Here is a 16020-nt window from a genome sequence, read left to right on the forward strand (position 1 = left end):
TCTTTCTTATATTATTTTTGTCACAAAGACTTGACTTGAGGTAGTATTTTTTGTTGTCTAAAGCAGATATGCATTACTTTGTGGTAATGTATGTTAACATTAATATTATTTTGTAATGTACCAGGTTAGGCAGATACATATCATCCATGTTACACATTAAACCTTCATGACTAGTTTGATATTTGAGATGATTTTGATTTCAGAAATGACCAAAACTAATAGACTCCACACCAAACTGAACATTTTCAATGTTAACTGCACCAAATATGCTGCCACAATGAAAAACAATCCCAGTTTGTCAGAAGTTCCATATGGGTGGATATTCATTTGAAAAGTAGGATTTATTTTTTCCACACATACATATGTGCATACATAGTTTATGTTCTCTAAATTTTTTTTAAAAAACAAACAAGCAAAAAACAACAACAAAAAAAAACATGAACAAGATTTCCTTTTATACCATTAAAGAGAGAAGCACTTGCTAAAGCTGACCTGTATTTTTTTTTATCGTACACCGTCATCAGGGGAATTAAATTTATCAATGAGAGTCATTACAAATAAAGTGTATGAAGTGAAAGAGTGGGAGTGGTTTTAGAGGAACCCACCCACTTCAGACAGAAACAATGAGACAAAAGATAATCAGAGGGAAAAAAAGTAAAGTAACTAAAGAGTAAACAAAGACAAGAGAGAGGTTTACTTAATTTCTTATTTTCCCCCATTTTCCATATTTTGATTTCCCATTTCCTAAAATGAAGCACCTGTTTACAATTAATTCCCATAAGGTGGGAAAGATCCACACAGATTATTTGATGGAAGGTCAAAATGGGACAGCTGAGTCATGGTGCGCTGACATTATTGGTTTCTTCTCCAAAGTTGGCCATGTATTGCTTAGATATCAATCGCACATAAACTCAGTTTACTCTGTGTTTGTGTGTGTGTCTGTGTGAGTTTGGAGTGTCCATAATTGCTGCGTCAAAGATGGCCCCAAAACTTTATTGGCATTAAACGTAGCACACACAAGGGACACAATATGTTGCTGCTGGTATGATGACTATTTTTAGCTGCTAAGAGTCACTTGGTTTTCACTGCCCTCTCTTAACTGTACAAAAAACACATTTTTAAGCTTGTTTGTGTTCACACAAGCAGACAACCTTGTGCTGACAGACAATACCACAGCCTCACTGGTGAAAGCCAGTTTCTTTGGGAACATTCTCAAACTCAATAGCGATGTTAGTATGTGTGTTTGTATGATTCTGCTATAGACTGACTCACCCTGCAATCCAATTTCACAGATAATAAATGTGTGAAACATTTGGTCGAGCAGGGTCACATAATGGCCGCACAAGGTCTGATTACGCCCAGAGCAATCTACTGCCGAATTAAAACACTGAGCATAAAAAACTGCGTAATTACAGGAGGAGAACTTTTGTCCTTTTGTTCAACATGACCAGGTCTTTTAATAAAGTAAGAATTAAGTCTTCCCTGAGTATCGTAATGGGTGGTTTTAAAGCTGCACAACAGCGCCCCCCACAGGCCCGGAGCACTTTCATTGAATATGCAGGTGTTTTCTCTCCTGAGGTTGTGTTTCTGTTGAAACATGTTTTCTCTGTTTTGATCTGTATTTTTCATTGACTCACGAGGGAAAATGGAACAGTGTCTTGGCAGTGGATCGAGACACTGCAGGTGAGAATATGCAAATTATTGTACAAGTCAAATGTAATTCTTTGTAGGACTATTAAAATTGCAATACTTTTACGCCTATGCTCATCTTATTTACAGCTGATCATGATGAGCAAGTCACCAGAGGGACCAGAGGGAGAACTGGAGGCTACCATCAACTCAACACCAAATCTGACTTTGCTTTAACTTTATTAGGAGATGGAAGAATTTTAAAATTTCACAAATTAACCTCTTGGACGACTTTGGGATTGTGAGAGGTAAGCGCATTAACATCTCTAAATATGTTGCCCCCTGAAAAGTAAGAGCACATAAGTGAGAAAATGTTGTGTTTATCTCCTGCTGTTTTCACTTACACTTTTCACATTCAAAAATTAGATGCATCATTAGTTGATTAGTGTGCAGCTATTTATTTTTTTATGATCACCTGTTGTTCAAGAAAAAATAAAACAAACTATTTTCTTGCACTTATATTTATTGAAATTGAACTTTCACTGCATCTCCTGGTTTTGGCTGCTGTCCACTGGGTTTTTGGCCTCCATCAATCTTGCTGGCTTGACCTGTGTTTTGGTCTTTCTCCTGACGAGCGAGCTGACTGCTCGGTCTTCCACATCCTGACATATAGTGTCGACTCACAGTAAACTGAGCTAAACTAAGCTGAACTGAGACAGATGGACAGGTGTGTGCTTATGTGTGTGTGTAAAGACTGCAAGATAAATATGTATACTGCTGTGTACTAAACTAACTGTGACAGTGTCTGCTTTTCAAATGCCTGTTTTTTTCAGCTTTTCGTGTGGAAATTTAAAAGAACAATCTTGCATGATTTACAAGGACAGGCGCATCATTGTATGACTTAGAAAAATGTGAAACATCCTGCTCATATTAAAACAAAAATCATGCGTGTTTTGATTTCCCGTGATAACTGCATGTTGTATGAAATCACACATGCTTTCATAGGATCACTCAATAAAATATAGATACTCAGTGTCGGTATCAGTCTGATACTGGTCAAAATCAAAAAGTCTTAAGTGTTAAAATGGTAGCCTTCCATATTATTCTCTATCCTTCAGTAAGCTCTCGGTCTCAAAAAGGTTGGTGACCCCTGATATAGGATATATTCCGCAATAAAATAGTTCTGAAAGTGAACAAGCAGATATTTGTAATACACATAACATTGAATCGTAGATATCAATAATTGAAGGAGTCTGACTGATATTCTTTTATTGTCTCGAACTGAGGTGCGTTTCCATGCGATCCCTGATGACCTTCATGTGTGTAACATCGGGCTTCTGACATGTGGTCAATGATACTTCACATCATAAAGTTAGACTGGGGATCACATGGGCAACTCTACGAAAATCAGACAATTAATGAGCCAGAGAATCAGCTGACCTTTCTTTTTCCGCACCTATCATCATTTGTCTGGTCTCTAATAGAAACTGCAGCATGGAAGATTAAACAGGGATATGTGGCTGGCTCTCATTACAGACTCTCACATGCAGGGGTAAATGTACTGCACATTTCCAGTTGAGGCACTATTATGTGTGAATCATCTGTGTCTCCCTCCCTAGGAATCTCCACTCTAATCAGATTTGAAGTAATGAAATTGAAGGTTAACCTCTGTTAGCTTGTGTTTTCTGGCCTTTAATTGATAGGAATGAGCTTGTTGTTGTTTGTTCACCCAATATCGATTCATATCTCTCTGCCACCTTTGCCAGGATACCCATGTCATGTACAGTGGAGAGGCAAAATAAAAGGTTTCTCTGTTATTTCTCGTCTATTTTGCAGACACAGAGCTGCCATGTAAAACAGGTACACGCTTAGCTCCACAAACCCATGTTGTTGAATCATTACTCTTTTCAATTTCAAATTTCTCATCTCCTCCCAACTACAGAAATGGAAATTTCAAGGTGGAATTAAGATGCCTGTCTTGTCCTCTTGTTGCTAGGATCCCAAGTGCTCTCAATCACTCGCTGGCTTCATTTTCATTTGCAATCAAGTGCTTTTCCTGAACCTGTGTGCAGAAGTTCTCATATTAGAAAGAAAGGAAGGGATCTTTACTGTCATTATACAACTGAAATTCCTCTGACACAATGGGCCAACCTGACCGAAAGTGTCTAACATTCATACATATATAGATATACACACATACTGATGTGTGTATATATGATATAAATATCTGTATGTTATGATACATACTGTACTTCAGTCCATTAACGAATTGCAGGTAGGGAGACCCTGGAAAAACTTCAGACTTCCCTCCGAAGCTACAGCTCCAGAGCTCAGGAACGCGCAATGCTTGTCCATAAAGAAGTTGGTTACACAGATTCACGAGCACCGTGCAGCATCCGAAACTCTCGGTACTTCTCTGTGACACTCACATTTGTGGATATTTGTTCAAACGTAATGCCAAAAAGCAACAAATACTCTCAAAAGATCGCAAAGACATAAAGTTAACCTACCTGTCCAGTAGAAAAGGAGCCACTTTCAGTTACTTCCACCATTCAAATGCAGAACCGGTGTTCACTCTGGTCTTGATCACTCTGCATCAGTCTTTCACCTGTTGTTGGCACCTTTTCTGCCATAGCATTGCTGCAACTGTTTCATGTCTCATTTAATTTTTTAGCAAGCTTACATAAGCTCTGGTGTTGTCTTCTGAGCATGCGCGATTAGCGTGCGAAGAGGGCTACGCGCATATGGGCAGGGGGGAGGTAGATGGCAGTTTGATTGATGCATCCCGATCCAATGAATCCGCTCGAGCCGTTGAATATGATTGGATGTTGTTTTTACAGGCCTGTCTGTTTCACAGGTGACTGTTATTTTTGTGAAAATGCATTAATTAATTGGTCACAATTGGATTTGAAGAGGATTTTAAACAATACAGTAAATAAATGCTGCAGAAAATGATCTCCCACCCTACCTTTAAAACACACTGATTACTGTATTTTTGGACACAGAGTGAACGATGACAGAGACAACCTGCTGGCAGGAGGAAGTTGGCCGACCTTGGATAATATCAGCAGATTGGATCACCATGCATGGTCAGCCTCCCAGCCATCTGTTGGTACTATGGGAGCCTTGTGTATTGATCCCCCACCACCGCTGCAGCCTCAGTCCACTCCCGTCAATCCCTGGACTGTGTTCAGGTGACTGCTATACATGTCGTCATCTCTGAAATGGTACTAATTACTTTTCAGCTGATGTGTGTGTGTGTAGTCAGCTGCCTAAAGGCTGGCAGGTGGTCTCTGTGCGGGCGTGGTTGAGCAGCTATAAAGTCAGTGAGCTCATCTAAATTCCCCAGTGAGGAGCTGAGAGAACAGGGAGGAGAACCACTGACAGACTGAAGACTTCAGAAGACTTATGCTGTTAAACACACCAACAACAACAAAACAAAACTGTACTGGGGGGTAATCACACCAGGGTTTGATTTAACCACAGTAAATAAGGCTGATGTGGACACACTTTTAGATTCCAGTTTGAATTGTCATCTATGACTAGACTGTAGAGTTGTGTAGTGTGGTCATGTTAAATAATAAAAAAAGCATTATTATGAACAAATGTTTAATTTAAACATGAATATTTATGTTGCACAACTTTAGAGGTCCAATATTTTTTTTTTTACAATTTGTAGCATTAATAATAATCAAGCAAAATTGGTATGGAAATTGATATGGAATCTAATCGCACTGAATATGAAATCACGACCTTGTGATTTGGAATCAAATCAGTTCAGGAAATGAACTGCAATTCCCAGCCCTAGTGTCTCATGAGACTATTGCAGAGGCATAACATTCAGAGGTTTATCACATAGGTGTCTCTGAAACACAGTAATAGTTTCTCAGCACCTTGAGGGCACACCTTCCTCCCATTGACTGAGCTCTCCTGTTTGATGTAGTCTATTTTAATGTCTGAAATAAAAGCTTTTTCAAATTCTAGGCTTAATCTGATGCACCTCAAATGACCTGACTTTTTTTTTTTTCTTTTGTCTATCACAGGACTTTTTTTTACACAAATATGTAATTATTTACAGTCTCGACGGGATTCTTTTCTGGAGGTGCTCAAGGCCTTGGAGACAAAATAATTCTTCTAATGAAATTTAATTGTATGTGCCTGAAAATAACATAGAAGAGAAATCAAGTAGAGAGATACCTGTATGTATACCTTTCATAAACAAACAAACAATAACTACACTCAATTAATTTGAACGCATACCAGTCAGTGACAGACAGACATACTATGTGTAAAGAGGAAATGTGAACAAAGTGCTTTTAAAGCAGTTAAAAACAGCACATTGTGTTTGTCATGTTGTGGCTGAAGTAACAGAATCCAACACGTTTCCTAAAATAAGTGATGCTTTTAAGATTAGATTACATTACATCACATAACATTAAACTTTATTGATCCCACACTGGGTAAATTCACTATATACAGCAGCAAAAAAGGTCAGCGGTAGACAAATGACACATGTTTAATGAGAATAAAAGAAGCAATAAAGATGTGACAAAAAAAAGAATATAAAAAATGCAATACAAAGTCGTACAAACATTAAGAGATTTATGTATACAATACATTTTCACTTTTACCATGGAAAGTACATGAAAGTGGCACTTAATATGTTAGGATTATTATGCAAGACATTATTATGTTTTGTCTTTCATGTTACACACAGCCAACATACTGAACAACACTCTTTTCTTGATTACAATAACTTACAATGACTTCCTCTCTTGGCTTGAGTTGAACACACTATCATGCATTCGGTGATCTGGTGTTGTCTTATCTGTTTGCGTTACAGTCTTCCACACCTAGAGCTGTCCTCAAATGCCTTCGCAACTAGTTAAAACGTACCAATTGTGCACTTAAACCACACTAAAACTAGCTTTAGATCATTCATCCATCCATTTTCTACCGTTTTATCCATGAAAAAAAAAAAATGAAATATGGCTCATGATGTTAAATATTCAACAAAGAACACAGATACAGCCACTCTGGCAAGGCCATGCTTGTGATGTCAGTATTTATTACACACTTAAGCCCCTCTGCAAGTCTTTAAAGGGATAATATAGGTTATTGAAAGTGTGGTTGCATGATGTATTGACACTTTGTCAACACTGAGAACCGGCTGGAGACACGGACTCTTAACTCTCATTGAAAACATGGCTGCCAGAAGCCAAACACAGATTTTAGCCACTGAAAATACTCATTTAATAAAACTGACATAATCGTCTGTCACCAAAACACTTCTATTGTTGATAACCTAAAGTTCTCAGTAGCGTAGCTGTTATGCTACTGCCTTCACTCCACCAGTCAAATGCTGTGTCTCCACAGACATGAAAACAAAACACTGCTACACTGAGAAACACCAAGGTAGTGATGTGGAGCTGATGGACTTAATCAGAGTTGTGTGAACTCATTTGACAATGGTTCATTGGAAATCATCCCACACACACACACACACACACACACACACACAGAGGGAATGGCTATCTTCCTACAGTAATATTGCACAATTAGAATGTATCATACCATTGTTACACCAAGCCAAGGCACAATATTATGTGCTAGTCAAAACTATTACAGACAAAATTAACTTCCATTATGAATATCTGTCACCTTTTGCCCAATGTCAGCTGGAATTAGCACCAGTGCATCCCATGACCCTCATGTGGAGGATAAAGCGGTGAAAGATGGATGGATGGATGGATGAATATTTGTAGCTAACTATGATATGAGGATTTTTAAAAGTTTCTTTTTTTATTTTATTTTCAAATTGTATTCTGTGCACTTTTAAGTAGTTTTATTCACTGCAGCTTCACATGCCCGACTCACCAATTCAAGGGTGGGTTTGAAGTCACCACTTTATGTTTTCCTGCTGTAGCCATGTTTTTACTGAGAGCGATCATGGGTGTCTCAAGCTGTGTCTGTTGTAGGGGGGTGCAGTTAGCACTGAATGTGTCAGTACATCTTACAGCCACCCTCAAAAAAACCCTTAGATACCCCTTTAACTTATTAATATATTAAGCAGTTCCCATAGCCAACATGAGTTAAGAACCCCCCTCCCCATGACAATAAATTTAAACACTTTCTCTCTCAGCTAACATAAAAAATCGAGGAAAGTGTCATGGATGAAATTCAACTGTCAACTATAATTCTGCACAAGAGAGTAGTGTCTAGCACTGTTACCTCACAACAATAAGGTCACAGGTTCCAGCTTTGACCAAGGGCCTTTTTGTATGGAGTTTGCATGTTCTCCCTGTGTGTGCGCATGGGATTTCCCAGATTCCAAAAACATGCAGAGGTAAACCGGACCCTCTAAATTAACTGTAGGTGTGAATGTGAGAGTGAATGGTTGTTTATCTTGATGTTTGCCCCACAATGGTCTGGCGACCTGTCACCCTACGTCAGCTGGGATTATACAGATACAAATATGGCATGTAAACTAGACAGTTTAAACATATCTGTCTGTTATTCTGTATTCAGAACATGGTGTATTTACATAGTGGACAGGGAGGGGAGGAGAAAACATATATATAATGTTTGTTTAGTGAAGCTTCATCTGGAGAATGTCAAAATAGTCCCTTATGACTGAACGCTTGATTCATGTGTACACAAATCACAATCAGATCATTCAATTTCGTGTCCAATTGGAACAGAGATTTTCAAAATGAAGACATTTGACAAATGTAAACATAGCTAATGAGTGAGAACAATACTTTTCCATCATGCCTCGTGCAGCTTTCACAAGCACGTCTTTCAGTTTAGCACACGTCACAGCTTTAACATATCATAACCGCAGAAGTGATCGATGAGATTCAAGTTTAAAAGCCCAGCTGCAAAAGCAAACCACAGCTTTATTAGAACATAAATCATCAGTTGAGGGAAAAGCATCAGACTATATCTGATGCCACACACAGCCATTGCACCCACACACTGAACGCAGGACTCGCTGCGTTGGCGGCTGACCACCAGGTGATATACTGCATGAGTTTTACACTGCCTTGATGTGCGCATGTTTGCTGCTCTCTCCTGCAGCTGTGTCTACATCCTTAATCACCCCGCAGAAAATCTTTGAGTGCTTAAAGCAGCAATTACAGCAAAGTCAATCGATAATGACAGGTTCTGGAGGAGACCAAATGACTTTTAATGGATTTTAAAAGGTGACATAAATAATGCACAGGCTTAGGTGTATAATTACAGCTGACTGCCAGCTGCTGTTTAAGTGACTGTATGTAAAGACAGACAGTTCCTTTTTTTTCCCTTTTTAACACACACACACATACACACACAAAGAGGTAGAACACAATATAAAGGTTGACCTCTCTTATGCAGCCCTGCTGCTGATGAAAGCCAAACTGTCACAGTAAATTAATGTCATCCCCAGGCTTCCTTTCCAGAGTGCTTCCTCTGTGCACACAGCACACAGGTTAGGGTGCTGTCTGCATTACTGTGCCACAGAGGTTTGATGCGCCGGCTCTACCCGGGGTTTATGTCAAGTCATACACCCCAACAGACAAACTTAACATTCACTCGAATCCATCTAAGAACCTGATGTTAGCATGTGTTGTGCACTCTAATGTCATCACCTCAGCTTTATTTGCACAGTTGGGGCAAGCATGAGAGGTGTGAAGCGCAAAACGAATCAAGAGGACTGTTAGTATATCATATTACAACGTGGACTGATTTCCTTTTTCACTTCTCACTGCATTGATGCCTTTGGTGGACACATTGTGTGTGTGTGTGTGGGGGGGGGTCAGGGGATGACCTGGAAGAAAATTGGTCGTTAATGGATAAATTAAGAAAAAATGTATACTATAAAAAAAAAATCCTAATTTTATGTTAAATAATCATTTGTGTTACACAGTGATGCAGTGGCTAGCATTGTAACCTCACAGCAAGAAGTTCACCGGTCTGGAACACAACTGGGGGCCTTTCTGTGTGGAGTTTGCATTATCTCCCTGTGTGTGTGGGTTCCGAAAACGTTAATTGGACACTCTAAACTGACCCGTAGTGTGAGTGAATGGTTGTTTTTTTTTTGGAGGATTAAGCAGAAGACAATGAACGAAAGAATGGACATGGATTTATTTCCTCACATCTGAGAGTAAGTTAAAAAACTTAATTACAGACTAACCTGTCCTGAAAACCAGTCTGAAACACAGAGGCTCTTGCTTACGAAAAACATGGCTACCAAGGGGACAACATTAAAAGTTTATATGACTAAAACACTAAATCCTATGGCAACTTGATTCTAAATCAAACTACTAAACTGTGTACAAATCCACTCAGGTGCATTTTTCATTTAACAAGTTTGTTATTTCCCATATTGAAATAAAATACTCACTTCTGTGCATCTGGGAGTATTGCACTCAACTCAGCTCCTCACAAATACACGTGTTCCAAGAGTGGGTCACACACGTATTGCACACGTATCACCAGCCAACGGACTTACTTTTGTCAATTGCGTAACAGGTGGCTCACTACTTTTTATCCTTCCATTGATGATAATATACTTTGCATGAAAACCAAATTTGACTGTCAGGTGTTTTCATTGAGGTCTTTTACAAATTAAAAATGCACTCTCGTGAATTGATCCTAAAATTCAGCTCGGGATGATCAGTCAGAGTTATTATTATTAGCAGTCACATTATGTGTGTGTGTGAAACGTGTCAACCACCTGTCCCGCCTAGTACCTAGGACATGTAATATGGTTGACTGCATGCCTTCTGGTGTCAGACTAATTTGCTGAGCACAGCCTGTAGTTATTATTTTTATTCTTTTTTATTTATTTTATGATTATATGGTGTGGGCAACCGGACAGGTGGATGGGAAGTGGACAGAAAAGAGGAGGGAAAGACGGGGGGGTTAACAGAGAGAGAAAGAGAGACTGATAGATAGGCAGAGTAAGGGGGAGGTAGAGTGAGTTTATTGTTTATTGTTTATTGTTAAGGATTCCCATTAGCTGTCACCAAAGTTGGACAAGCTAGTCTTCCTGGGGTTAACAATGATAATCTAAAAGCAGTAAAACATTGTAGACATCATTATAAACATTAGCAGAGAATATTCAGAGTTAATACAGCATTACATTCATTATTACATTCACACAGTAAATACTGTATGTCCATTCCCTACTCATTTAAATTTAAATAGTGCATTCTCAGATGGTGCTTGAAAGATACTTTGCTATTCAGTGGACAATTATTCCAATGATTGATGGCGATGACGATAAATAACTGTTCTCTTTAAAGCATTTGATTTTGGGCGTGGTAACATCAACTGGTCATTATCAGCTGACCTGGTCAAATGAGATTGAACCTGACCACACTTGGAAATTTGGTTATATAAGAAAACGGGTTTGGAAGAAAAGACTGTTTCTGAAAAATGCAGTTATATTGAAAACCAACCTGTTCTCTAGCGTTAACCATGAGAGTCGACAGTGCCTACTGATGGTGTTTGTTCTTATGGGACAATGTAATACTAACCTGGCAGCTCTGTTCTGGGCAGTATGTAATTTCTTTAGTTGACCGTTAGATGCAGATGACCATACAGGTGCACAATAATCCAGGTGACATAAAATTAAAGATTTAGCCACCTGCACCATGATGTGTGCAGGGACATGAGAGAGGGAGAGAGAGAGAGAGAGAGAGAGAGTGTGAGACAGGCGGACAACAATATCAACAACAGTATGTACAGGTTAGTAAACTATTAAACATAAACGGAACATACACAACAAAACATAAACAACATTAAAGTGACATTCATTTTTATGATAAGTTCACTTTCTTCATCTGCATCTAGCAATGCTCCCAGACCACCATCCCCGACACAGTGGAGGAGCGAGCAGGAGTCGGGCACCCAGGAGAGCACTTACACCCGCCCAGCCCCAGCCCACCAGGGAATGATTTGGTGGTGTGTGTGCATCTGTGTGTGATGTGTGATATGTCGGTATCAAGTGTCCAGAGCAGGGACACACCTGGGAGGTGTGCAGGTGTGTTCGTTAACTCTGTGACACCTGACTGAGAGAGAGCGATGCAGGTGCTCCAGGTTCCTGCAACACACAGAATCATGAACAGCTCCACCTCTAAACTTAACAAACTGAGCCAATAAATACATGCAGTGCAAATTGTAAAACTGTACTGATACAAATATAAAAAAGCCCAGACAACATGACGGAACCAGACCTAAAAGACCGGAGTATCATTTAAAATGTAGAAAGTAATGAATTATTCGACATCTCAGCTGACCAGAGATGCTTTGTCACCAGCAAACCATCCCATCCACTGAGCCAAGAATAGGCAGATTATTATTATATTTCTATCTATATAATTGTATCTACAGTATAAATTCAGAAGTGATACATGAGTACACACAAATTATTTACTACTATATACTTTTAAAGGTTGTGATGGCTCAGCTTTTTGGTGTTTAGTTTTTTTTTGCAGTAACTGCATTTAGTAAGTGCATATACGTAGTTCAGAGGAAATAATGTATGCTATTACGCTCAATAAATTCAGGGATTTTACACTTAAACATCAATCCTGACAAGCCTCACTCTCAGATGAAAAGCTGTGATTAATAGCAAATGATCGCAGCGAATTCTGCGATTAATTGGATGATTTTTTCTTCACTGTTTGAGAGTCCTGGTATAATACATATTCTGTGAGGACTATTTATTTTCCATTGTCTGACCACTCCTCATCTGAGTCATCCATTGCAATCCCCTGTTCAGCTGACATCCTGCGGTAGGCCTGGCACTCGAGCTCTGCTTTCTGAAGGAATTCAACACAGTCACAGTGTCCATATATTTCAGCTACCCGCACTGGTCTGTCTCCACATTCATCTCTCTTGTCCATAGGAGCATGGAAGGAGTGTAGCAGCTGCAGTACTGCCAGATGGCCACCCTCTGCAGCATAGTGAGCGGGAGTCCATCCATGCTCTGTCCTCAGACATGTCCGGGCTCCATTATCAATGAGGACCCTGACCATTTCTGTTTGTCCGTTACCTGCAGCCCAGTGAAGAGGCGTCTTGTTCCTCCATTCGATGTCCCTCTCATTAGGACTGCATTTTTTGTGCCTCAGAATCTCCTTGACTTTTTCATAATTCCCTGCCGCTGCAGCTTGGTGCAAATCGCTCATATTCCCTAATATTCCCTCTTCTCCTTCACTTCGCTTTGAGTTTAGAGCACACCTCAAACATAATGCCGGAAGAAAACTCCATTTGAATACCCATTGAATGAGTCACATGACACTGGGCATTATGACATCACAAGGGATCAAAGACAACAAACTCAAGGTCACCTTGCACACCAAAGAGGTAAAGTGTAGTGATGGTGAGATGAAGCTCTATGAAGCCTTGAAACCTTCCAGCTGGTTGGTTGCAAAACGTTAATTTCTCAAGGCTTCATGCACACACAAAACCCCCTGCTGGTCAAAAATATGTCGGTAGTCATTTTTAACTTTGATACTTTCCGCAGTTTGGGCATGGGAACAATGAAAAGAAAATAAATAAATACATTTTCATTGAACTATGCATTTTTCTCTTGTGAGCAAAATATAAAGACCCATTCAAATCTGCCTGCAGGGTACAGATGATGCTGGGGTGCACAAAAGCCCCACAGCAAGTTGGTAAAGTTTGGAAACACCAACTAAAACCTGTATTACATACAGCGAAGCTTCAAACGTCATCGATGACATCACTCACTTTACACAATACAAGCTTAGATACACACTTCATGAAACACTTCCTGGATTTCTCGACTTACTTCAAAGCATCAACACAGTACGCCCCATCACTAGTAATGGCAACAAAGCTAAACAGGCTCTCAACTTTACTACTAATTATTGCCCAATAAAACAACGGCTAGATAAGGGTAAAGGAGGGAAGATTAGCTATTGAAAGCTATTAACAACATAGTAGAAGATAATAAAAATAAAGCAAGTTTATCTGGATTTCCATGTGAAAGCCCAGAAAAGTATTTTAATGAATAACATATTTGAATGAAAGGATGTACGGACACAAACTTTCTTCAGATCAAGTGTATCATAACTATATGCCATCAATACAAATATTACAATGTGTACATTTCCACCGCTAAATATCTACATAACTGAAATACAATGAACACTAGACAGTGCTGTAATATCACCATAGAAAATGTGCATCAAAAGCAACCTAATCCATCTCTAATAGGACTCACATTAATATTTCAACTCTGGATAAATAGAAAAGTGACTTGTAAAATAGTAACGCATACATTTTTGGATACACAAATACAGCAATGTAGAGAATGTATATATATAGAGAGAGAGAGAGAGAGAGAGAGAGAGAGCTTAGCTTACTTTCCAAGCTAAGCTCGATCAGTAATGCAACCTTTCAAAACATATACAGACTAGCCTACACCTCAAAACAGTTTTTCCAGAGCTACAAAGTCCTACCATTTTTCATTTAAAACATAAGAAAACTTAAAAATACGTTACTAAACTGCTGTAACTGACAATAAACATTATAACCACATAACATGAAAATGCTCATATATCAGAATATGAAAAATACTACATATGAGACCATTAAATGTTATTGCTTCATCGGACTTGATGATAAGGCACATTATTCAATCCATTACATCAACACTGGCACAGACCATCTGAGTATTTTTCTATCATTTCCAGATTGCTCAGTTTTGTCCAGGAAAGGATGAATGTGTTTGTGTCTATAAAGAAAATGTGAGACAGTGACAAGAGGAGTGGGAGATGGAGATGTGTAGGGTAACCAGAGGTATCTGGAATAAAGCCTAAATCAAGTAGGAGGATTTGGGCTGAGACTCAGGATGAGCGAAGATCAACAAAGCTGGATACAAAGCACTGATATTGCTCTGATACCTTAGCACCATAACCATCAACTCGAAAGCTTGCAAAAGCCAGTATTTGTTGATTCATAAACGTGGGAAAAGTTCAAGAAAAGACAGCAACCACACAAACAGCCCATCCGGATCATTAGAATTAAGTTTGAACTGAACTTTGAGCAAAGTTGTTTACGGTGTAGTGAATCATTCATTAAAAAGATTCATTGAGTACTTCCTGCATGACCGGAGGGCAGACTCCGTCTGACACGTCACTGAACTAAAATATGGCGGCAGGGGCTGTGATGCAATTTACCACTGTCGAGCCATGCTACAACTGTATAGTGGAAAAGCGCCAATAGTCTGGTGTGAAACAATGCAGTATGTCACATGAAACAAATTTTCCTTGGATGAAACCATGGGCTGGGTGTTGCCAGTTAGAGGTATTTTGTTTTCGTAGATGGATAGTATGTCCTTTTAATTTATATTAGTATTATGGCATTCCCATTTTATTTTCATTCATGTGTTTACTGTTATTATTTCCATCTCATTGTTAAAGCTATAATCAAAATAAATATCCACTTAATGTAAAGTCGTCTGTGCATGTTTCTTCTGATCAGTAACTAAGATCAGTGTACCAAGAATTAAGAACTCCAGATTGACTTACAATTAAATGATTCACTGAAAATAAACAATAAACAAGTGTTTAATTTGAATATTTAGAAGAGAGATCGCTGATTCATCTTCAAACTACACAAAAAGGTGAATAACGGCTTTCAGTTCATCTGTTTACAGAGCAGCAACCCACAGGCTACAGTCTATGGGTCTAACTTTAGCAACTTTAGCCTGCTGGGAAAAGACGACTTGGACCAATCATTGCCCTCATTTCCATCCCGGAGTCAAACAAGTGTAGAGTGACAAAAGTGACAAAAATCAATTTTACATATATGTCAGAGATTAAAACAACATTCCGGTCACTCCGTCTCACATACCTTCCCTTTCACTTTTGCTCCTATCCTTTTGTCACACATCTCCCCTGACACTCGCCTCCAACCCAATCCACTTTTGCTCACTGTCTATTGCTTCAGATGGTTAACCGCACAAATTTAAACTCATCCACTTTCTGTATCGTGAGGCCTTGCATTTTCACTGTACCACTTGTTTTCACTGTCATTCACACAACGACAATGTGTCTCGCTCCAACTAAACTTCATTCCTCTTCTCACCAGTGCATACCTCCACCTCTCCAGGCTTTCTCCCACCTGTCCCTACTCTCACTACAGATTACAGTATCCTCTGCAAACAACATACAAACAAGAAGGGGCTCAGAGTCCCAAATGCTAATCGCTGACAAATGCACAGTGCCACAATCTTGACCCTTCTCTTTAAAGTCATTCAAAGACACTTACTTGTAACAGAAGGCTCCAGAGAGCAATAACAACAACCCTTCTGTTCCATTTTGCGCTGCTCTTGTTCAAGTTGAAAGAATTTTTTCATGAAGGGCTGCACAT

At 39.1% G+C, this 16020-nt stretch overlaps 1 protein-coding gene across 1 annotated transcript; it reads right to left on the reverse strand.

Moving 5' to 3' along the window:
- Nucleotides 1–12341: 12341 nt before the first annotated feature.
- Nucleotides 12342–12806, reverse strand: LOC122770969 (ankyrin repeat domain-containing protein 66-like). Its single transcript, XM_044028206.1, has one exon. It carries the CDS (start codon nucleotides 12804–12806, stop codon nucleotides 12342–12344), a length of 465 nt encoding a protein of 154 aa, XP_043884141.1.
- Nucleotides 12807–16020: the final 3214 nt, after the last annotated feature.

The sequence above is a fragment of the Solea senegalensis genome, linkage group LG6, assembly GCF_019176455.1.
Source record: "Solea senegalensis isolate Sse05_10M linkage group LG6, IFAPA_SoseM_1, whole genome shotgun sequence".
Lineage (NCBI taxonomy): Eukaryota > Metazoa > Chordata > Actinopteri > Pleuronectiformes > Soleidae > Solea > Solea senegalensis.

What these genes read in the sequence shown, in the direction of transcription:
- LOC122770969 (XM_044028206.1), bottom strand. Translation starts at nt 12,806, where the DNA reads ATGAGCGATTTGCACCAAGCTGCAGCGGCAGGGAATTATGAAAAAGTC.